Source organism: Hemicordylus capensis, chromosome 11 (genome assembly GCF_027244095.1).
Source record: "Hemicordylus capensis ecotype Gifberg chromosome 11, rHemCap1.1.pri, whole genome shotgun sequence".
Classification (NCBI taxonomy): domain Eukaryota; kingdom Metazoa; phylum Chordata; class Lepidosauria; order Squamata; family Cordylidae; genus Hemicordylus; species Hemicordylus capensis.
The window spans coordinates 26,205,574-26,231,040 of record NC_069667.1 but is presented as its reverse complement, the minus strand read 5'-3'; the positions used below and the strand labels follow the sequence as shown (position 1 = coordinate 26,231,040).

General features: G+C 43.9%; 1 protein-coding gene across 12 annotated transcripts in view; it reads right to left on the bottom strand.

Moving 5' to 3' along the window:
* Window positions 1-25,467, bottom strand: part of PCDH11X (protocadherin 11 X-linked) — a 651,427-nt gene that overhangs the window by 290,166 nt on the left and 335,794 nt on the right. For 11 of the 12 annotated variants that reach the window (XM_053273694.1, XM_053273695.1, XM_053273693.1 and 8 more), the window contains one exon: window positions 33-104. The exons of the other annotated variant lie outside the window; for it this stretch is intronic. In XM_053273694.1, the coding sequence (XP_053129669.1) occupies window positions 33-104 (72 nt within the window). The remainder of the gene's footprint in view (window positions 1-32; window positions 105-25,467) is intronic. 12 annotated transcript variants of the gene reach the window in all.

Below are 25,467 nucleotides of genomic sequence, written 5' to 3'. Positions count from 1 at the left end.
GAAAAAGACTGATCAGAAATGCTGCTCCTTACCTGTGGCTGAGTCCATGACTCTAGACTTGTCTCTTTTAATGGTGTCTGTGGTCTTCCTACTTCTTTTGAATGCTTTTGTAAAGAAATAGAAATACTAGCAGTCAGTTATTTAGTAGTCCACCACATCAAGGCTTGATATAAGGTTGTGCAAAAACATAAATGAGAGGATTTAATCAGTGATAATAAATAAATCAGAATCAAACAAAGGTTGCTGAGCCCATATTTGTTCTGGAATGAAAACCACCCAGCCTTAAAGGAGTACAGTATTAGAAGAATGTCAAAATCACCTAGTAGGTCCCAGCGGTTTCCTGAAAGGAGCAACACTTCCTCTCTTCTTTCTGACCTCCTGAGCCAAGGTAATTGGCAGTCCTACCAGGCCTATGTAAAAATGGTTGGCTCTCTCTTCTCTAGTAAATACAGGACTTATGGAAGTAATTATTACTTTTAAGAAATTCATATACAAGAATAACCTGATCTCCAAACTGAAGGGTGACTAAATTCTGCCATTCCATCATCAGAGAAAACTATTTAAGGAGTAATTTGATGCTAACAATCCTAGAGAAAAACAGAGGGGACCTAAACTTACCCAATTCCCCAATATGATAGGTCCCAGGGTAGGGTCCAAGGTCATATGATCAGTCACCTTGCTAGGTCTAGATAGGAAAATTTGTTAGAATCCTATCTGAATCACCTTGAGATCCCTGATGGAAGCAAGATGGCATATATATGTCACAAACAGGGTGTCAGTTCCTTCTTCAACATGTCATCCATTTTCCTGTGCACCAGGAAATGTTATTTGTGTGTTCTTTATTCTTTTTGCCTTTGTATATAATTGAAAATGCCATGTGTTCTCTCAAGTGCACACATGAGTGCACACACATACACACACAAGAGAAAGGATATTCATGGGGGACATTCAGGTTGGGCTATCACCCTGCTAAATAACTCAGATGTAATACGATTGTGCCTCAGGAGTATTTCTGTCCAGCTCACTAGATCTACAGACCAACAGTGTGATCAGTAAGTAAATGGGCCCATGTATATGCTAGGTGCGTATGTGAAAGGGCCAAATTTATTTGTATCAGATGAAAATGTTATCTATGCTGATAACGCTGCCATTGTTGTCATGATGTGTTAGAAAGAACTCGCTGCTTTGGTCCTGTTCTCATGACATATCCATAGATAGAGTGTGCACATACAAGGAGGAGGAAGTTAATGGCAGCAACCCCACCGAACAGTCTACAAGTGTTCCATGGCTTCTCTAAATCAGGGGTCTCCAACTTGTGGTACTCCGGAGGTTGCTGAACTACAACTCCTACAAGTACAATTTATTGTGGCTGGGGATGCTGGGAGTTGTAGTTCAGCAACATCTGGAGAACCACAGGTTGGGGACCCCTGATCTCAATGCTGTCTGATTGTGTAGGGCTCCCTACACACAATCTAGACCTCTGGAAAACCAAGGTTCCCAACCATAGGGCGGGAGCCCTACATAACATTGCATGCAAGAATACACCATGTAGACATTCAGTTGAACACCTGTAAGTCACCCTTATGCCTCCCTAGAACAGGACCTCTAGGCAATGTACCAAAAGCAACTCTCAGAACACATCCCTTGGAATCCTTTGCTCCCTTCTTCCTAATCTAAAACAGTGACATGTCTTGTGAGCCTTCTAAGCAAAACCAGATATAGAATTCTAATAAAGCCAAAAGAGAGGCAGGATTATCTAGTTTGTAGGGCAAAGTTTTGTTTTGTTTTCCCCTAAGATGCAACTTGAAAATCTCCTTGATTTAAATAGTGGTTTGGAAAGAAGGCAAAACTTTAGAGTGTGCTGTCCTTTCTAAATAATTCCAAAACCTTGGCTGGCCCTCACATTAAAAATAAATACACATGCCTTATTAAAAGGTGCATTAAAGCGGTCTTCAATGAATTCCTTTTGCAGAGGCAGCCAAAATTCTCTCCTCCCCGCTCCCAATGAAATTACTTCTCCTTTTCCAGCCACCTTGCAAAACCTGCTAATGGGCCTAAGGATGGCTCTACTCTGCCCATAAACCTTGCCATTGAAGCCCCCAGAGGATCCTTACTATATTCTTAGGCAAGTGTTTTGCCCCTCCTCCTGTAGAAATGGGATCCAGAGAAATGGCAAGTGTTGTGTTTTCCTTAAGGAAGCAGACTCTGCCTGTTTTTATATAGTGTAAAATGGCTGGGTAGTAAGTAAACAGGTCAGTAATCAGCAAACACATCCTCTGCCTTCCTGAAGGGCACTGACTTGAATTTTCCTATCAAGCTAAAAGAGCCAAGTGCACATTAGTTGATAGCATTAGATAAAGCTCAGAGATAAATGGGTAAATAAATATATCTATGCTCACATAGTGACTGATACACCAAGAGTATCCCAGAGGGACGGTCATATAACATTGAGGGTAATGCACACTTCATTAAGGGCAGCCCTTTCAAGACGGGTTGGGCAGGTTGCTCTTTAGATATTCACAAGTACAAGTGTCTCAGTGTAGGGACATGTTTCAGCACTTTACAGGAAAACAGCAGACACCAGAGTGCAGAGCTGGAAGAGGAGGAAGTGGAAGGAGCACAGACCAATCGGAAAGCAGCATGCTAATTATTATAATTTCAAGCACAGCCCACCCTTCAACACTGAATGCAAGGCAGCATACCATAATGCCACCTGATACAACAGAAGAGAAACATTAATGAAGAGAACTGAGAGCAATTATAGTACATAAAACATTGGCTTAGAAAGTAAGATCGAAAAACCAAATGTGCAGCAGCACTAAAGTCAGTCCTGGTTAAAATGCAGTGTGTGTGTGTGTGTGTGTGTATGTATATATACACACACACACACACACACACACACAGTAATTGGAACAAAATTTTCTCCACTGCCCATTTGAAAACACAAGCCATGCTTCTCTTGGGAGGGTGACCCCAGATTCTGGGCACAACGACCTTCTCCCAGGTACCCATCCACCACTGTGCTGATGGTCAGAGGAGTCAAAGAAAGACTTATGATGTTTTCAGGTTCACGTGGCAAGAGTCATCTGTATTGTCTACAAGCATAGAGAAGTACCAGTTGCAGGGGAGCAACTCCACCCCAGCTGCAACCTCAAGACCAGTTTAATCATAGGCAATTTCCCACCTTCTGCAGCTGAAAGAATTTCAACACTACGAAGCTGAGACAGGCACTGCCAATAGATATCAACTAAGATGGGACCATGGTATGACTCACTAGAAGACTGTTCCTTAGGTCCACATGACCTGCAGTTTCTGTAGACTAGCCATTCAACATTCTACTCTGGGTCTTCAGGACATTCTCCAGATGCTCTCAGGCAGGAATGCCCTGAGAGATAGGAATGGCCTTCCTCCAATATGGGTTGTGTGACATTGCTGTACACAAAGGGAGCTTCTTGGAGGACTGCATGGGGAACCCACCACATGGCTGCAGTGCCAATTTTTCCTCATAAAGGAGTTCAGATCCTTTCTTTAGAATATGGAAAATATTATCAATGCCAACTGCATCTCTGAGGTACTTTCCTGGCACTTAGGTGTCTATATTCAATTGAAAGTCAATGAGAATCGCTGTCTCATTGCCACTTACCATTTTTTCACTTCCTTTGCTTCAAAGTGATCAAGCTTCTGGCTAAATCATGCTCTCTCTCTCTCGCTCTCTCTCTCTCTCTCTCACACACACACACACACACACACCCCACCACCACACATCCCCACACGCACACCCCACACACAAACCTCTTGCTCCTTCATGGAGCACTGGAAACCCCCTCCCAGAACCTTTTGTTTATGCTCCCGTTACTCTCTTCCATCTGACATTTAAACTTAATACACAGAAGACAATTAAATCTATAATGAGATGAAGATGCTATGATTGATTTCAGTCTGAACGCTACATTATGGCTTTGGCGGCACTGTTATGGCTCCCTGAGCCCCAATCCCGGCACCAATAAAAATTTTCCCTAGCAGCCAGGCATGGTTGTTAGCAGAAATCAGCCTCCCCTAATGGCATGCTTAACTAAACCTCCAGTAACTTTTAAAACTATAGTCCTTTGAAATAACCTACAAGCATAACTGGGGAACAGATTCGGCATGGATGGCTGCAGAAGGGAAAAGGCAGGCAGAGCAAGGAGGGCTGATTTCAACCCTTTTGCATCTCAGAAGCACATTCAGATAATCATGTTCAGTGGTTCCTTCTCCCTTTCCGTATTTCCATAACAAACAGTTGCTTTCTTTATTTTTACATTTATATCTTGCTCTTCCTACAAGGAGCCCCGAACAGTGAACATGGTTATGTTTATCTTCACAGCAAGCGGTAGATTAGGTAGGCTGAGAGATAAATGACTGGCCCAGAATCACCCAGTGAGTTCCCCGATCCTAGTCCAACATTTGAACCACTACACAACATGGCTCTCTCTTTTTAATCCCATGCCTCTCAATCCCAGTTGCAGGGGAGCAACAGCAGGAGAGAGGGCATGCCCTTACCTCTTGCCTGTGAACTTCTCAGAGGCATCTGGTGGGCCATTGTGGGAAACAGGAAGCTGGACCAGATAGGTCTTGGGCCTGATCCCGCATGGCTGTTCTTATGTTCTCATGTTCCCAACCTGTGGTATTCCAGATGTTGCTGAACTTCAACTCCCATCACCCCCAGCCACAATAAATTGCAGCAGGGCATGACGGGAGCTGTAGTTCAGCAACATCTGGAGTATCACAGATAGGGGATCCCTGCCCTAGGCAATAGAATGTTGCTCCAGTGCCTTTAACGTGCTAATTCTCAAACGCTACTACTACCACTACTTTTATTTAATGTATTTGACATATTTGCATACCACCCACTAATGAAGTGTCTAGTACTACTGCTACTATGAATACTAATATATTGCTTTTCAAGCAAGTGCTCAAAGCAGTTTGTACGTAAATAAACAAGATATTTCCCTGTCTGCAAAAGACTCACAATCTAAAAAGAAATATAAGGCAGACACCAGCAACAGCCACTGGAGGGAAGCTGTGCTGGGGTTGGATAAGGCCAGTTGCTCAACCCCACTAAACATAAGAGAATCACGTCTTTGAAAGGTGCCGTTTTGCTCAGTTAAAGGCAATCTTAGCATTTGTGATGGGGCAGGTTAGTATTGGGTCTGGATTAGGCTTCTGGAGGGTTCTGTGTTTTTCAGCTCTGTTCTGCAGCCAAATAGTCCTCCAACTTGGGGATGAAGCCCCAAATATGGTTCAAACGCTTCTAGGCATTGTGCCAGGAATCACTTTGGGCTGGTCATCACCAAGTACTGCCTGAAGTAGCCCTCTCCAACATGCCTTTGAGAGAAGGGGTGGAGATGAAGGAGGTTTCTGAGGCCCTCCTCCATGTGTTGCTTAGCCTTCCCCCACCATGCCTGCTTCCTCTCCAAGGACCACCGGCATTCTGACTAGCTGCCCCATCCTTGGCATGGGTGAGTTTGCATCCCCCACCCACCTGCTCTCACTGGCTCCCACCTACCCCTTTGCTAGGGTCCCAACCAGGGCAAACATGGCCATGAAAGAAGGTGCTAAACAGACTCTTGCCCTGCCTCATCTGTGTGGTACAGAACTTGACCACAAGCCCATCTTGACTGCATCCTATGCCACTGGCCTTCACATCCCTATTTGCCTAGGAACATATATGAAACATATGTAGCCGCCGTATACCAAGTCAGACCATTGACCTATCTAGCCCAGCATTGCCTACACAGACTGGCAGTGGCTTCTCAAGTGGCCTCCTCTGGAATCTGTTGACCAGCCTATCCTAGACCATGCCATATGCTGCTTGTCCTCCAATTCCAGCCTGATCCCTGGCCTGTTTGCCCATCCCATTCTCCTGACATTCAGAAGTGATACCTGGATATAACGAGAGAAGGACTCAATATGGATTAACACTTGCACCCCAACAGCTCGACTAAGCAGCCTGGCACCTGAATTGAAGCTATCCATTCTTATTCATTCAACCCCAAAATTTATTTATCCTGTAAAGAAAGTACAAAGCTCACCACCAGAGGAAGAAGACGACTCAGGAGTGTTGGAGCAGCTTGGCTTCATCAGCCCCATTCGCCATCCAAAACTGCTCTGCCAAGCATCCTCTGCCTTTATGGGTGGTTGTTTTGTTTGGAAATGTGCTTATTGTTCCCTCCTGATCATCCAATTAAATGATCTCATGAAACCCATGAATTGAGGATTCTGACTCCTCGCAGCCACTACTGGATGTGCGTGGTGCATTCTTTACCATGGTAAAGAATAAATGGTAATCAAATTATTTATATGGAAAAAAAGCTTTGCAAACTTAAACCGAGTGCCTTGGGGATGCTTCTAACGGAACAAATTCGCTTAACAGAGTACTTGTGTGCCACACAGCTGCACAAAAGCATCCTTTGTCTTTCATTTATCTCTTCTGCACTGCACACCCTTCAAAAGTGTATGGCACTCTTGGTGATCCCTGGAATTTAGGAGGAGGGGAAAGGGAACTATACGGTGCATCAGTGGTTTTTTTTATTTTGTAGTATGAGCCAATATGCACAGCTAGACAGTTCTTTCGGACAGAGCTGACCCTCTAAGGGCACACAATACAGCCACTTTGCCAAAGTTAAGCAGGTCTTAGTGTTATCAGTACCGGGATGGCACTCAAACACAAATACAATAAAGCTCACAAAGGTCTCCGCAAATCTGTGCAGAGTTGGTCCTGTCTGCTTAGAAAAACATGTGTACCCCTCTTGCCACAATCAGGGAAGAACACAATTGTTTCTGATGCCATCTTCTGGATACCACAACATCTACAGTATATTTCAGACACATGGCACTGGTGAGGCATTTTTACGTCCATGAATTCTACAACCAGGGACTTCATCTGAATTATGACTGGTAGGATGGTCCTACATCCTACTCATCAATAGTCTCTGTATATCTGCAAATGTAACCAAAGAACCTAACCGTTGCAGCCATCAGAAGCATCTTTAAATACCAAAATTACCTTTCTAATGAATCAGAAAACCACTTTGACACTCACAAGCTTAGAGCAGGATTCTCGAGAGGTTTGGAGAACCGAATCACTTGAAAAGGAATCCTTTAGTAATACTGAGTGAGGGGTGTGTGTGTGTGCATTTTTTTTTTTACTTGATTCAGTGCCCTATAACTGGTATGCATCTAGAGCATGAGGAAGACGAGACTAGCAGTGAGGAGGGAGAGACAAGGAAAAACTCCAACATGATAAGGAAAGCTCAAACGGTTTAGCGAAACCTGCCATGAGATTTGGCAGATGGTTGTGCAGCGGATTGTCAAACTTTAAACTAATCTTCATTTAAGAGTTTTAAGGGTTGTATCCCTCCACCAAAGCCTCTTGCTCTTTTGCCGGGTTGATTCTAGTAAATTATAGATCAGACTTTCGGAAAACTGCTTCCATGAACAGAGGCTTCTTAAATCACAGCTAAACTGAGCAAGAAGATTACATGTTATTATGATGGGGCCCAGCGGGGCTTTTTCTCATTCTTCTCCCCCCTCTTCCCTTTCCACGGCAAACATAATGATGTTGAGAAGGATAAAACGATCATTCTGCGCAAGGAGGTCATCCCGACAAGAACAATGCTTTGCGACTTTAGAGCTCTGGCAAATCCCTCCATTGGTGAATATTCATGTGGAACACATTCTTATCCTTAATGGCTCCATAAAACCTAGACACTTCTAAGCAGTATCCAATCCATGTTCTGAGACCAGATGATCAAAACTGCTCGTTGGTAGAAGGGAAAGTCAACGGGGGTGAAAAAAGAAAAGGGGAAAACATTCTGTTTCATGGACAATGTTTAGCTTATTTGCAACCCACCTTGCAAAAACAAGTTGAGAGACAGTCCTGAGTGAAACAGTATACATTGAATGGGTTATTGCAGATTAAAATGATGGTTCATCTTGAAAGGCAGATCTTTAAAATTATTATTTTTTAAACTGTAAATCAGAAGAGAAGTGAGGGGAATCTCAGTGGAATTGTTCAACAATCTGATCTTGTGGTATACAGGGCAATAGGAAAAATTGAGAGAATGAGATCTCTTCTCCTGGTGCAAGTCATGGTGGATCATAATGTTCAACTGATGTAGAAAAAATTCTTTGTTGATGCTTTAGTTTAGCCATTCAGGACAGTGGAATTGTTTGTTGCTCCATAAAAGGCCTTGACTGACACCAGGATGGGCAGATGTTTTCTCTGCAGGGCGGGGTGGTGGTGGTGGCTGCAAGGTTGACCCACTGCTTGGGCAATGGGCTCCCGTCACTTTGTGGCAGCTCCGCATCTGGATCTCATAACTGTCCTGTTGCCTACCCAACAGGGGTGTGACTAAACATTGTGTATACACATTTAAAGAACAGAAGCCACCTGTCCCCAGGGGCAGGGGACACCCCTGTTGCCCTCTGCCACACCACAAGCCCCCCACACCCCTTCGCTGCCACGTGGAGGCTGGCACTAGCCCCACTGCATTGCCCCTGCATTGCCACCACTTTCTCCGGTTGTTGCCACTGCCACCAGTGGCCACCACCATCTCCTGCTGTGGCCCACCTTCTTTCCTGCCAGCTGTTGCTGGGGAGGTAGATGGACCATTGCCTCTCTTGCAAGTGAGAGAAGTAATGATCCATCTGCATGCTTGCCGATGCAAGAGTCAGCCAAGTAATAGAGACTGGCACATATTTGCCCTGATGGTGGCTCTGGTGGTAGAGCAGTGAGTGGGGGGAAGGGCCGTTTCCCTCTTGCTCACATGGCAGAGGACATGGTCCCTTCACCCACTCACGGCCACAAGGGCTGGCCTGGAAATGATGGCAGGCAGCAGGAGGTGGGGGCAAGGGCAAAGTGGTGCAGGGAGCGGTGCCAAGAGGCTAGCACCTGCACCCCTACCTAATAACAGTGAGAGCAGCGGGGCTCCCGCAGCTCTGAACATGGGCCATAAAGGGCTTTTTATGCCACTGCTAGTCAACTAGGCTTGACTGTCTCCCTATCTTCTGGTGCGGGACTCCAGCATAGCATGAGGTTTTAAAACTCCACAACCCCACCCCTTATTTTTCATCTTAAATTCCCCGACTGGGAAATACTTTCCACTCAGCTTTAATCTGTTTTTCCTGGGACACTCTCAGAAAAAGTGGCCACAATGCCACTTGTGTGATCCACCGTAGATACAAGCACAGCCGTTCAGCGGAAAACATGCAACAGCACTTGGCAATGGGTGGTAAGAATAGCAACACATCCAAACTGCAGAAACCACACGTGGAAAAGAACTTTCCACCAAAAGAGCTGCCTGCTTACAAAACCTTCTTCTCTGCTGCTGCCAAAAAGAAAGCCAGAATAGGAACCCAATCCATTTGTTCTTCCAGAGAGAATAAGAAAATGTAAACAATTGCACACAATGCCTCACGGAGAAGAACAGACAGCACCCTCCCCCTCTTCTGCACAGGATCTCCCATAGAAGCATTTCAAGTTTAAAGTACTTTAATGTGACACTACATGCTAAGGTATTATTTACTGTAGGCAAAACAAAGTACAAAAAGGGAAACAAAGCATAATACTATTTATTTTTCCAACAGACAACAAGATCAGAATAAGTGTAGTAACCATATATCACTCTCACATCTTCAGTTAGAATTGTCACATGAAATGGTTTTATTCAGCCACTGAAGGGAGAAGGAGGGCGGGGAGAGAGAGAGAGAACACACACACACACACACACACACACACACACTTCAGATGCTCTGTGTGTGTGTGTGTGTGTGTGTGTGTGTAATATTACAAAAAGGCAACAGAGAGTTCTAGAAAACCAAGAGAAAGTTGAACATTTTGGCTTACGCCTTCATCAGCAACAGGTGGATTTAAGGAAAAAGCATGTACAGCTCACAAGGTGGCAGTTAAGAATGCTGTATGAGCAGAATTCCTGGGCAGGTGACAAGAAGAATGATGGGCAGATATTGCATATGGATTGTATGTGTTATCCTCCAAGTTCAATCCATGAGGTGCATGGGTATTGAGTCTATAGATCAAAAAAATCATCACTTTTGCAGCATCTCACGATGTGAATGTTGCTCAAGAGGAAATATTCCATATCCGGGAGACTATAGTTTCCTAAGCTTGAAAAGTCTGGTGACAGGTTGTTCCAATTTCTTTTTTAAGATGGTGAAGAAATGTACGTTTCTACCATTTTAGCTAAGAAACTGGAACAGATTAAGATGAACATTACCACCCCACCTCACCCCCAATAAATAGGTTGAGTTTTTCAACTGATATCCATTTGGCATCAAGTGCACTTCTGAATAACATGGCCCCCCGATACTTAATGGACTATTTAGTCTATGAAGCATTGCCAAGGAATATTGTAATCTGAAGTACATTTTATTATTAATTACCTTCACCACATGAACGCTGTCAATAATAGAGAAATTTGTTCTTCAGAATACAAACCAGACTCAACTAGAATTTCAAATGGTCTACACCGCTATGCTCGATGGCATTTACTGTGAGCATTCTTCATCGGTCTTTCCTCCAAAGAGCTCAGGATAGTATAAATGGTTTCCCATCACACTGTATCCTCAGAAAAACCCAGGGTGGTAGGTTAATCTAGAGGCAGTGAATGACCCAAAGCCATGCAATATTGTTTACAGCTGAGAAGGAAGTTGTCCTTGAGTCTTCCTAGTTCAGTTTCCCCCAGTAAAATTTGCAATCTGTTTTCACAACTGCCCTGTTTCTCATCTGCCTTGAATAACCTTTCCGCTGGAACCCACTGCCACAGGACATCCTTCCCTGAAGTAACCAGCTTCTACCTTTGTGAACTGTCATAGGCATGCTGGAAGACTCCAAGGAGGAGCTAGAGAAGGGGACAGAGGTGAGAGCAGAGGAGGGAGGGCAAGGACCAGAAGTTGCAAAGGAGAGTGGGTCCGATGTATGGGGAGTTGAAAATGAGTTAGAGCCGGGTGAGTTAGCTCTTGTGGAGGAGGCGTGACTGGTCACAGCTGTGGAGAGGCATCAATCCAAGAGATAGCAAGAGTCAAGGAACCGTATGCTTAGAACAACAGCAATGCTGCTGACTCAGGAACTCTTGATTAACAGCACCGGGGGTCAGACCATTTAAGACGACTGCACCACAGCTACCCTGCTGATAGCAATGTCAATTTCCTGTGAGCTAATCAGCTGTGTTCATGTATTGCCTTGACCGTGTTTGGACCCTGGACTGTATTGACCTTGCCCATGGACTTTGATTTGCACTGTGTTGGATTGATTGGATTTGACTCAGACTGAACCTGGTTTGGAGAATTTCTTCCTGTAAGACTTTGCTATTCTACTTCTGCCTCTACCTGTTTTATGCTCCGTCTGGCTAGCCTGACAGATTTACGACACCACCTCTCACCCATACTCAAGCATCTACAAATCCACTAGCCAGATGAGTGCCCCCAAGCACTCTGGTGAGCAGGAAACTGAGCATCACACAGAGTTCTTCCCCAGAGGCCTCCTTTCCACTGTCATTTTTGAGAAGGTCAGAAACAGCAGGACTCCTTTCTGAGCAGCGGGAGAGGGCTCCCACTGCTTTCGACCATCTCCATAGCCTAGTATGAGTGACTGAAGGTCCATTTCTCTTCTAAGCCATCTCTGCCTGTGCACCAGAAAAAAAAGATCTAAGGAAAGAGAGGATTGGTGATGACCACAAACAATGACTGGCTGGTCAGCTAAGCCGACATTTGCAGATCCCCGCCCACACACTCTCTTCAAAAAACAGCAGCCATTGCCTACATCATCTTGCTCTGCTAATGTACACCTTCTGGTCAGATCATACCGTATAAAAAGTTGTATACAGAGCCTAGTACACAACTAAGCCATGCTGAAATGGCAGTTGTGGCAGGACCCCGGAAGAAAAGGAGTTTGGGCATTGTCTCATTTCAAAAGTGGCATCCAGGCCCTCCCGTTTCCTCAATGGATTAGGTATACCCAACATCCCCCCTTTTTCAAGGCTTTGCCTAAAGGCACAATCTGCTCCTAATATGTTTGGAAATTATTGTTCCATTATAGCCCCACCAATATGCAATCACAGAGAAATTATCGGAGAGGGAAAGTGATTTGTCTTCTTAATGAGAGTCACCTTGCTGATTCTCCCAATGCCTTGGGCAATCATTAGCCCAGTTGGTGAAATAAACAAAAGCCAGTGGCTCCTTGGGTGGTATCCGCAATCCATGGCGAGGCCAGATGGGCAGGCTCCCAGATGAATGATCAGATTTTGAGTAGGAAAGGTTTGTCTTTGGAAGTCTTGGTTTTCGCGAGCAAGGGTCGCCGATTCTGACAAAGTATCCAAGCTCTCTCTCAAAGCTCATACACCGTGCTGAGAGAGACAAAACCTCCTGTGTCACAGGCAAACAAGAGGATGGGGCTTTGGCTGGCAGTGAAGATTGAGACTCTGGCTGCTTTTAAATGGGCTTGATATATTGCTGCTGCCTCCTGTAAAGCGATCCCACGAGATACATCCATGACTCTCTAGTTTGTACGTATACAGAAAGCCTGGTGCTATTTGGAACACTGTGAGCCATCCAGAGGTTTCACAGCAGTAAAGGCAGTGACAATGGTCAGAGGGAACAGGGATGGGGAGAAGTAACTGCCCACTCTATCCTCTGAGCTTATGAACATCAGAAGCTGCCTTATATCCAATGTGACAAGTGGTTTATGTAGGTCAGTTCTCTTTACACTGACAGGCAAGGGTTCAGGCAGGGGTCTTTCCCAGCCCTACCTGGAGATTCTAGGGAGTGAAGCTGGGGCCTTCTGCATGCAAGCAGACCCTCTACCACTGAGTTATGGCCCCATCCCCAAAGGGAGATATCTTACTGCAGACCGTGCTCACATGCAGTCACCCATCCAAATAAAGGTGAACCCTGCTTAGCAAAGGGGACCATTCATGCTTGCGACCACAAGACTGGCTCTCCACTGCATAAGCTGGGAGATAGACTGCAGACATCATTAACTTGCCTCCTTCCAAGCAGAAGAGATGAGAAGGACATTCATGCCAAGCCAGGGAACTCGGCAGCCTGACAGGACAACCCTACCCAATAGGCAAGGCATAGTAGCTGAGAACATCCACCTGCCTCTGCTCCTTCACAATGGCTCATCCAATGCTTGTCAATGAGGAAGAGTCAATGGTTACTCCAGTTGATGTCTCTGGGCTACCTCCAGGTTCAGAGGCAGGATGCCTCTAAAGACCAGTTAGAAAAGAACAACGGCAGGAGAGGGGCCATGCCTTATTCTCCTGGCCTGAGAGTTTCCCAGAGGGAGCTGGTGGGAAAATAGGGCACTGATATGCTTTGAACCTAGATTTGAATGGTCAAGTGAACTAGGCCACTTCATAATTCCCTTGCCGCCCCTTATACCTGGAACTGCCTGTGAGAATCTCCCTGCAATGCCACCTTGACTATTTGGTTTCACTCTCTCCTTTAAAGAGAGTCTTTTCTGTTGGGGGGGGGGGGGAGAGTAAAAAAAAACCCACTTTGCAATTTTTCTGCTCAGCCTTTGACCCAGCTCCTTAGCCCTCATACTCTCTTGCAAATGTACAAAATAATCATGCAATCAGAATAATCCCATGTTCTTCCTCAGTTTTACCCCCCACCTTCACTTCCTCTGTTTCCCTTGTGCTATGAGCCCGCTGGGTCTGAAACATGTCTTCTAATTCTTGTAACACACCATGCACATTGGTGGCATAAAATAATAATGCATCAGAAATAACATGCCAAAAAGTGTCCATACATTCACCAGCTACACAGAACTCTTCTTTAGGTGCCTTACTTCTCAAAGATAAATGCTGACCACAGAGTTGCCCTCTTCGATGTCACACAACCGCTGTCTTTACAAGCTAGAACTGTGCATCAAAAATGCAGATTTCAATAGGAGGCACAGTTCACGACAAAGAAGGTGCTCTCTTAAATACCCTGGACTCAAGCTGTTGAGGGCTTTATAGGTAAGGAACTGCACAACATGCAACTTCCTACACATGAGTAAACTACAGACATGCACCTGCTGTGAAACCATGCATCTCAGTAGTTATTTTTACACTTTTCATTTTCCTACAATACCGTAAGTCTTACTTTATATGCTCTTTCTGTTAAGATATGTGGCCATTACTCTTTTCCCATTACTTTGCTCTGTGGCAACCAGCAATTTGCACTAAATCAAAGATTCAGTTGGATTACAACATTCCCCATGCGGAGAGGTCATATTATTATTGCTGCAATTTACATCTGAGTGATGGGAAATTTTAAAGGGTTGCACAGATGAATTCTATATACTTTGGTGTACGTTGCAAATCCCCCAGACAAAAGGGACCCAATTTCACCCAGGGACCTATGCTTTATCATCATTCACGTAATGACTAACCATTTTTTGAGCGATTCCACAGTTCCTTATTGGCTTGTACTGTCTGACGAGGAACTCTTTTCTGAGAGGATGTACACTGTTCTCTCTTCAAAACTTTCCTAGTTTTTCATCAAAACTTGAAGTACAACCTCAGTCTATCACTTAGTCTGCACAGTATCAAATTCCCATGGCATCTATTTTTTCCACCACCACACATGATTTCTAATTCTCGCCCTGCTCTGTTCCAGGGAGAAGATGAAATTCAGAAACAACAGAAATGATGACTTGTTCTTACATTGCACATGGGAAATCTAGGTCTAAGGATTCTCAAAAGACTGAGCAACTGCACAGGAATGTCCAAGGATAATAATTGCAGGAAGACTCAAGTTTCCATTATAATAATTACAGACACGTCGTTGAAGGCTTGCACATTACTGTACATCACCTTCCTAACCTACCTCTCTGTATATCACCTTCAGATTATTGCAATGCAATATTGACAGCAAGGTCAGGGTCTAACATGGAACTGGGGTTAGCATAGGCTGCCCTGCAGTCCACAGCTGGCTGAGAGCCACCACTGGTTGAAGGCATTCAGGCCAGTGGATGGAACTGTGCCTCCATGGGGGAGAGGCCAAGCAGGGAGTGAGAAGAGAGGAAGAGACTCCCACAGGGCTGCCTGCACGTTTCAGGGGCCCTCAACAAACTGCCCTCCACTGTATGTCTACTACACAGATGGTGCATTGAAAATAACTTGGAAGTAAGTTGTTGGTTATAGAAGATTGCTGGAAGGGGGTGTGTGCTATGCAAATGCCATCTGACTGAAAAATGATCCTTGAAAAATTAAACCTGTGTTGGGCATACTAGATATTTCTAGGAATATGTTGTTAAGAGGCTTCCAACCAGAAGTGTCTGTCTGTCTGTCTATCTATGGCCAGGTTCAGACCAATAGAAAGGAGTCCCGCATCTCCCTCCCCCTGCTCTTCCATCTGCTTTTGGACATTGGGGAGAGGGGAATCTCTGCAGTCAGCGAGAATGCAGAGAGGCAGGGAGTTGTCTACGCAGGCTTTGTTCTTTCCCGAAGAACATCCCAGACAGCCAATAAGAGCTGGAAAGAGGGAGGAGCTTTCTCTCTTAATTCTGGCTCAGGAGAGGTGCCAGTATTTGAATGTAATGCTGGCACAGGCAAACTGGAGGTTGGGACAACAGACCTTTGAGATAACTGAAAGTGACAAATGGAATTTGAGGAGGGAAACCGTGTGTCCATTTCCCCCTTTAATTGTAGTTCACCACATTCGGACATTCAGTTAGTGAAACCGGAGGTGAAGGGACTTTTGGTTTTGTATTTCATCTTAATCTGGCCTATCTTTCTATCTATTGATCATCTGTAGATCATCTGTAGATAGCTGGGCAGACAAACAAACAGAAAGACAGAATTGTTATAGAAGCTCTTTGTGTAAAAACCAAGGATCACTTGGCCCAAGACGATGAAGATAAACAGTGTTTAATAACATTCTGCAACAAACAATTTGGTGAAGAGTAGAACAACTGCTGATTAGGGTTTCTTGTATGTTAGTTTCAAAACACGCATCACTCATTTGGATAGAGGCAAAGCATAACAACAGAATCCTTCCTTGTTTTCCCCTGAAAAAGTAAAACGCATATGGCAAAGTTATGCAAACACTTGCTTATTTTTCTTACACTGTCATATGTCCATATATTCTTGGTTTTGTCTCACTAAATTGTGGTGTCTCAGAGCTCATGATTAAATAACTGGGGTGGCAGCGGGGAGAGAGTGACATTTCAACTGTAGCTAGTATGACTCTAATATATGCAGGACACACTTCAAATATAGGTATCAGTACCTTCTTCTTTGGTTAAACTAGCCTAATGCAACACGGAGCCAGGACTGAATCATAGTTTCACACAATGTCCCTTCATCTTGGCTGTGCGTGTGAGTGGAGGAATTATTCCGCCTCTGATCCTGCCTGATTCTACCAGATTTGCAAAATAAAACAGAATCAGAAACTGGGTAACCATCCTTGAAAATGGTAGAGCAAGAAGTTCAAGGAAAAAAGCCAAGCCATGCATTGACTTGAGAAAAAATGGAAAATGGGATCTATACTGATGGTGGGTTACCCTTTGTTTGAGCTGCAAATTGGACATTCAGACTATGTTTCCCAATAGCGCTACTCAGGAGTTACTTTAAATGACTACTAAATTTCAGTAGGACCTACAATTTATGTTCTATGCCTTCTGAATCTCAACAAGTCCTTAGAATTGTTTGGTTGCTGTTTTTTTTTAGCTTCAATTCCCTGCTAACTTGGCAAAGAGGCACCTTTTAACGTGGCGATTCTCTTTATTGAGCAGGGGGAGAGTAACTGGCCCTCTCCACCGCCAGCACAGCATCCCTCTAGAGGCTGTTGCTGGTGTCTGTCTTATGTTTCTTTTTAGATTGTGAGCCCTTTGGGGACAGGGATCCATCTTATTTATTATTTCTCTGTGTAAACCGCCCTGAGCCATTTTTGGAAGGGTGGTATAGAAATCGAATGAATGAATGAATGAATGAATGGCTAGGACTCTTCTCAAGTGGAGAATGAAGGAGAGAGAAGCATCATACATTCAGAGAGAGGGAGGGAGATGGTATATTTATTTATTTAATTCTTATACCACCTTTTTGCCTTGACAAAGGCACCAATCATATATATAAACATGATACATAAATAAATATATGTTACTGTCTGGGAACTGAGTATTGTGTACAACCCTGCACCCCTTCCCTAGTGGGAGATGTGTTGTTGGGATGATATGACACATTCATAAATATTCCAACTGTGGGGCAAATTAAGCTTGGAGCAACAGAATGTTCATGAACAGTCCAATCGTTAAAACTCAGCTACGCTTGGGGGAAGCTTACAAAAGACCTAAAAACAAGAGAAACTTCATGGACAGAGAACTGCACCACTTAAATAGTAGGCCCAAGTGATTAAAAAAAAAATCGATGTTAATGTTAAAGGGAAATATTTACTATGATCTTTTACACAGTCATATTTTCTTATGTAATATTATCTTGATTGTTAATGTCTGGATTATTCCTTTCCAAAAACTCCTCATTAGCACAAGTGAGAAGCGTGCTTATTATTTCCAGCAGGCCGAGAGGTGTTGAGAGATCAGTTTAAACACACAAAATTTAAACATTAAAAAAGGTGCTTAATTAAATGTCTGAGGTAATCAAGGCCAAACCCCTGAGGCACTGCTAAGTATTTTCTATCATGGACATCTTACAATTCTCTGAGGCTGTCTATGATGTCATTTTCTCATAAAAAGGGGGATTTTAGGTCTTGGCAGTTCTGCTGTAATAAGACCCTTGGTGTTTTTCAAAGCATCCAGTTCATTAGCAACTGTTTGGTTTACAGAAGAACGTTGTCTTCAGTTCAAAAATGAAGGGAAGTTTACAACCCAAACCCGACAGACAATATCCCATGCTTCCTTGGGAACTGGTGGCGGCAGATCTATTGTCATAAATGTTTAAGCAGAGATGCACATGGTTTGTTCAATGCCCTATGCACAAGGGTCATATGGCTAGAGAAAGGTCATCCTGAATAGCTGTGTTTTTGTTTTTGTTTTAATTACTTAATTTCATGTGGATGAACACCACTCAGTTCTTAAGAGACAGAAGGAGACTCCTTAAAATGAACTGCAGGATGTGCTCCATTGAAACCTCAGAGGCCAAGAGGTTTCCTGACTTTTTCCATCGGCCTGGGAGGCTTCCTCCAAATGCTTAGGTGTCCACTAGGCTAGTAGACATCATGTCAACCAGACAAGCATTTCAGTTTCTTTCTCCTTGTTGTCATCTCACATAAATCTGGAGGCAAGCTGGTACTGACCCAGTCAGTTTCAGGCCTAGCTAGAATGGCTAGGTTCCCTTTCAGGCCTCTGGGAATGCCTCCCAGAGTGGCTCCATCCCCTGAGGAGAATATCTTGCAGTGCTCACACTTCTAGTCTCCCATTCATATGTAACCAGGGCAGACCCTGCTTAGCTATGGGGACAAGTCATGCTTGCTACCACCAGGCCAGCTCTCCTCTCCAGGGAAGGCTGGTCAAACTCACACACACACACACACACCCCGATGATGGCTGCAAAGTTTCTGGGAGCCTGCAGCATGAAACTCTGGAGGCCAGGATGGTGACTGGTGTCAAGGCCCAGAACCAGGCCTAGTATTGTGCCCTCCCCCGCCAGAAACACTACTTAGAGTGGGGGCACTGACACCAACTCGCTCATCTCTGTTTTGAGCTTGCAAAAAAGTAGCCTCGACTATGGGAAGCAGGTAGAAAGACTGCCTGGTTACTGCCGAAATCCAGCTGCCGAAGGCTCTAATAAGACTCCCTGCATTTCTCCATGCCCTTCATCCTCTCCAGAGAACTCCCAAGTTCTCAAAGTGTTGCATTCTGTTTTCTTCCTGCTTTTCCTATACATTATACAATATTGATAACGATTAATAAATCATGTGCGTTAACCTGCAGGCTATGGTACAAAGCACATCAATTTACTCATACTCCCCCCCACCCACACACCCACCCAGCTCCGGGGTAGATATTTATACTCCAATATATTTTTTTCTAGTTAACATTTAATAGCAATTTTGTATTGTCTGCTTTTGTACATACACCCAGAGGCAGCATTATTAAAATGAAATAAGCAAATATATATTCTGCCACAAAACATGAAACCACTGTTTTCGTTTCATTTCTCATCCCAAGCTAGCAACCACAGTGGTACTAAACTAAATCTAAACATTTCCCCATACTGGTTAGTGTCTAAAAGAACAATCCCTCAGTTGAGAAGTCACTGGTTCAAATTGGGTGTCCATCTTGAAAGCACAACAGGCCCATCCACACGTGATGTTCAACACTCATGTAATTATTGTACAGTGGTACACAGGTGCAGATTTATGCACAGCATTAGAGTTTTTGCAGTGGGCAGGGATGGGAAGGGAAGGGAAACCCTTCCTCAGTGCAGGAAACTGCTACAGAAACTTAGATGCATGTCCAGTATTAGGAACATAGGAAGCTGCGATATACTGAGTCAGACCATTGGTCTATCTAGTTCATATGCAACCAGGGCGGACCCTGCTTAGCTAAGGGGACAAGTCATGCTTGCTACCACAAGACCAGCTCTGCTCTCCAGACCACTTCTCCTCTATTGTGAATACTCAAGTGCTATAAGAAGAAGAGAAGAGGCAGCATGGTGTAGTGGTTAAAATGCTGGACTAGGACCGGGAAGACCTGAGTTCAAATCCCCATTCAGCCATGAGACTTGCTGGGTGACTCTGGGCCAGTCACTTCTCTCTCAGCCTAACCTACTTCACAGGGTTGTTGTGAGGAGAAATTTACACATGTAGTACACCGCTCTGGGATCCTTGGAGGAAGAGCAGGATATAAAATGTAAAAATAAAATATAAATAAATATTTATATCAATTATTATGTTTACTATTGTTATTCAGTATTTTAAGCACATCAGAATATTTTCCATTCTCTAAATTAGTCTCCACCCACCACTGCTCCAATGTATGCTCCACTTATGTTTGGTTTTTTTTAAAAGCACAGACAAATTGGTATCTCATGCAAACATTAATGTCATGTCGGCACGGGGTAAGCCATGGTCACTGGGGCAATTCCTTCATGGTTCTTTACCATGCAGACCAAGTCCCTCTTCTTCCTACTTAGTCATTAATGGAAAGATTTTGCTCACACAACCCTATTCGCAATGCCTACTGAAATTAACGACAGATTCTTCCAGCAAAACACATGGAAGATTAGCCAATCACCATCTCTTCCGGGAAATGAGCATTCCCAACCTAGGATGAATTTGTAGTTTTTTGTTTTTGTCTTTTTAAAAAAACCAGTGCTAACTCTAAAGTTTTGACCAGGCTTTTAAAAGTTGTGCACTGCATAAGATCATGAACCCACAATAGGCAGTGTTCCTAAGGGAAAGGATTTGATTCTTGCATCCCCATTTCATACACACCCTCCCATTAAATTAAAAAAAAATAAATGACTCATTTCTTTCTCTCCTTCCTCCCCCTTGAGAATGTGAAACTCTTATCCAACATTCTAGCTGATGGATCCGTTCCTGATGTTCTGCTGTGAAATTTCCCAATGGAGATCCTTTATACAATGATACAAATTGTGTGTGCCTATAGCTTTACTTCATATTAAAAGTAAAGTATTCTGTTTTATAAAGCAAGGCAAAGGCTTTTTTTCAGAAACGTGGAGACTTTTCTTTCCCGATGAAAAGACAACAAAAACCTGGCTATCTGCAAGAACAAAAATTTTAAAAGGAGAACCAGTGTGGTATAGGGATGTGAGAACCAGCTCATGATGGGGTTACACTCCCCCTGAAAGATCAGATACCGTATTTTATGGACTATAAGACTCACTTTTTTCCTCGAAAAATATCCGCCAAAATTCAGGAGCGTCTTATATGTTTTAACAGTTTAATATGTTAAAACTCTGAAAAACTGGATTAAAATTAAGGTGCGTCTTATAGTCCGTAGCGTCTTATAGTCCGTAAAATACGGTATGTGGCTTGGGAGTCCTCCTGGACCCAAAACTCTCCCTGGTTTCTGAGGTTGAGGCAGTGGCCAGGAGCAGTGTTCACTAAGGCGTGTGCGTATATGTGCGCTCACAGAGTTTTTGATGTCCACTCAGTTAATTTTAGATCCCACTCAGGTTGAATCATGAAGGCCCCACTCTGAATGCATGTGTGCATGCATCTCCTTCTCTATTTGTTTTCAGGAGGACCCTCAAGACTCTCTGGTTCTCGCAAGCTTTTAAATGTAGTTAATTTTAATAACTTTAATTATTTGTTATAATAACTGTTTTATACTTTTTATTGCGTATTGTGTATTTTAATCTGTGTTTTTACAATTTTGTACACTGCCTAGAGACATACATATCAGGTGGTATAAATATATGATAAATACATAAACAAACTAACTAAGTAACCTGCCTCACAGGTTTGTTATGAAGATAAACGGGGAGGAAAAGAAAGAACCATGTGCACTTCCCTGAGCTTTTTAGAGGAACAGGAGATTAGGAATGTACCACACACAGTGGTACATTCCAGCATGTAAAACATTTGAAATAAAAGAAAACTGGTTTTTTTTTTTAAGTAACAGAGTTTAAAAGCAGTGGCCAAAATCTAGTGCAACAGAGCATTTCAGAACAATCAATCAAATTTGTGCTCGTCAACTGCAACAAGTTAGCTTAGTTGCATTAAAAATGGGAATTTGTGGAATAGTGCCATGTAAAACAGTCCCCATTAAAACACATTAGGTGTGCCACGGTTGTGCAGCCACAAGCATATTTATGGCAATGCAACACTAGTTTCAAACTAGAGCAGCAGTTCCGAGTGAGGGCAACCACAACAGTTTCGAGCAAGGGCAATGTCCTCCTCAAAATGCTCCATTGCTCTGGATGCCAGTCAGTAACAACTGGTAGAAAATGAGAGTTATAAATAAAAGGGAGAACTAATGAATCAGCACCAGCCATTCTGCAAAGGAAGCATATTTGTATTAGCTACTTTGGAAAGGGGGATGTATAGGAGATGCATGAATTGGTAAATTCCATGCATGCCCACCAGCATAACTGTTACATGAGGGTCAGTCATGTTATGAGGGATATCAAGAGGGATCTCCTTGTTGCTTCAGCACACACACATGATTTGGGTAAGCTGGATGAGGTCACGTTTCTGCCAGTTGACTAGAACAGCAAATGGAAAGCTGAAAACAACACAGAATGTATACAATGGTAACTAATATAGCCTCCGAGATCTGTTATAGAAAATGTATAGCATTTGTCAGGGATTAATCTAAAGACATACAGAGCAACTGCAGCTAAATTAGAAGTACGTGAAATACACATGCTCTCATTTCCTTCCAGGTGCAAATTTGTGTAGCATTACATTCCAGTAAAGTGCATTTTTATGTTTATTTATGGTGCTCTGCACCACACATTTTATTAAACACCTTACATGTACAAAATCCAACATATTTTTTTTGCAAGATAACAATGAATGGGATTTGCATAATCTCCTACCACAAATAGAACACCTAACAAGGTATCAAATGCTAAAGGTTGTCTGTATTTCCTGGGGAACACCTTTTCTCCTCCCAACGGATGTCTGTGATGATGTCCAGAGCTAGCATCCTGCTGTGAGGCCATGGAGTGTGAATAAAAACTCCAGATTCCGAGGGGGAAGGGTCAGTCATAGAATGGTGAAACAGCTCGCTGCAGCTACTGAAAGAGAAGCAACACTTTTGTTGCCTTACACAGAGCCTAGGGACAAACCTCATCCCAAGGTCTAGAGACAAAAAGGGCTGTGGGCTCGTGGTGAGAAGAGGGGATGAAGAAGCAGCTGAACAGGAGACTGGACAGCCAGTGGAATGATGAGCAGTGGCACTCTCACCCCAGACTCTGGGGGCCAAATTCCAGAGCCTCCATACCCACTAGGGCCCCCCAAATCCTCTTTAGTCTGTCCTGGGTGGTGTGGTCGCTGCTGGCCCGCACTGATTATGCTCTGTGTTGGGTGCTGTAGAGACTGAGGGGAGAGTGGGGAAAAGAAATACGTGGGGTAGGAATTATGTTAAGTTGTGCGTTGCAATGCATATTTGCATACATATATCTGTTTCATATTCTTACGTTCTTGTGAGTTCAGGTGCTGTTTGTGCCCTCAAGAAAATACTGTGTGTGTCATGGGGTGTGTGTCATGGTGTGTGTGTGTGTGTGTGTGTGTGTGTGTGTGTGTGTGTGTGTGTAGGGGAATGATGCTTAACTTGTAGTTGGGGGGACGGTGCTCCAGAACCTATAGGTCCAGGCTCCAAAATAACCTAAGAGCACCTAATGAGACAGGAACTTCAGCAGAGGGGAAGGGCTGTGTTGTGGGGATTGAGAGAGATGTCCCACCCAAACGGGAATCAAGGAACGGGAGAACCACAAGTGGCGGCTGACTAAAAATGTCACTCGGATGTTCAGCCCAGTGTTAGCCACCGTGGGTTAAACATAGGAAGCTGCCTCATACTGAGCCAGACCATTGGTCCCCCTAGCTCAGTAGGGTCTGCACTGACTGGCAGGGGCTCTCTGGGATTTCAGGCAGGAGTCTTTCCCAGCCCTGCTCAGAGATGCTGCCAGGGATTCACCCTGGGACATTTTGCACCATTCAGCGATGGCCCCGCCCCCTTATGCCTGCATGACTTGTTTCCTATTCCACTGAAACGGCATTTCAGGACCATATTCCTGATACGTCAGGACTATTCTTCCTGTCTACTTTCTATCTTTATTGCGAAGGACATGCACTTTGACATTTTCAGGTTTGCATTGCCAGAGGGGATTCCCCCCACCCCAGTTTGTTTGAAAAGAAAGGAAAGATTGTGCCATCGAGTCAGTGTTGACTCCTGGCGACCACAGAGCCCTATGGTTTTCTGGGTAGAACACAGGAGGGCTTGACCATTGCCTTGCTCTCATGCAGTGTGAAATGATGCCTTTGTCACTGAAGTGAACATCTGCCTCCCGTGCTGCCCAATATAGGTGACTACAGATATATATGTACTAGGCACAGTCTGGGAAGCACACCGGCGGGGATTCGAACTGACAGCCTCTTGCTCCCTACCTAGGCTAGCTTTGTCATACTGCTGCTACCTGGCAAAGAGGCACCTTTGAAAGTGATGTCTCTTCTGTTTAGTTGAGGGAGATCACATGGAAGGAGATCAATGCCCTTACCCATCCAGTACCTGTTACTAGTGTCACCCTATACTTCTGTTTAAATTAGTCCTTCTGGGACAGAGAGTCAACTTTTGCATCCCTTCTGCTTTACAAACTGCTTTCAAAACTTTTTAAAAAACAAAACAAAACTGAAAAGCAGTAAGTAAAATGTTGTAAACAAGCTGCACCTGTGGATCTTTTGACTAACAAATTCCCCTTTCTTTGCTCGCAGATCCTTTCTCCTCTACACTAAACAAGACATCCTCTCATACTTTTATTCGGCATTATAACAGAGCAAGCGGGCCCTCTACTGAACAGACAATGTTTAGAATTAATCAGCCACACATCAAGAATGCAAAAAATTAAAGTTCATCTGAGAGGGAAAAAAGCTGTTAGCTTGGGTGAGGGGGAACTTCACAGCACATAAGGATTCACATCTTTAACAAACACTTGTTTGTCTATCTTAACAACACATTTGGTGACTTTAGTACAACCACATCATGAAGGATGAGTTTTAGTGCTGAGCTGATTTGTGTCCCCTCCCTTACTTCACCAACTCATTCATAGGATGCCAAATGAGTGGGGCACTTCAGAAACCTGGGTGCAAATAGGAGCAAAACATCCGTCAAGTTTAACAGTGGCGGACCAGTGACTGGCGCCAATTTTGCAGTTTTTGGCTACGGTTTAGAGGAGCCCATTTTTCCTACCATAAGGCTCCCATGTGAGGATAGGGAACACTGCCCTCACTCTGCCTGCATCGTTATGATGCTGTGCAACGACACGGAATCACAATCAAGCCAAATCGGAATGAAGGCACTGCTTCCTGATCTCACTCTGGAGACTCATGCTGGGAAAACATTCCCACTGTTGCCCAGACCATGGAACAGGTGGAGAGAGAGGCTGGGAAATTTCACACACACACACACACACACACACACACACACACACACACACACACACTCTCCCCTTCCAGAATTCCCACTTTCAAATGAAAACAATCTAGAAGAAAACATTCATGTTTGCTCTTGGTGGCATTACTGACCAACATCCTCCACAATGTTATGAATCCAAGGGAACATAATGCCCATGCATTTGAGCCAGAGTGCTGTTGCACAAACACAAAAATTGTGCAAACAGGAGTTGCAGGACAATGCAGCCATTATAATATCATGGCTACAGTGTTGCACAACTCCATTTGCACGTTGCGGCACAGCACTGAGACTCAGCTGTGCAAATCCAACGTGCCAACACCTGCATCTTGTAGCAGAGTATGTCTTCCAGGGGTTTACCC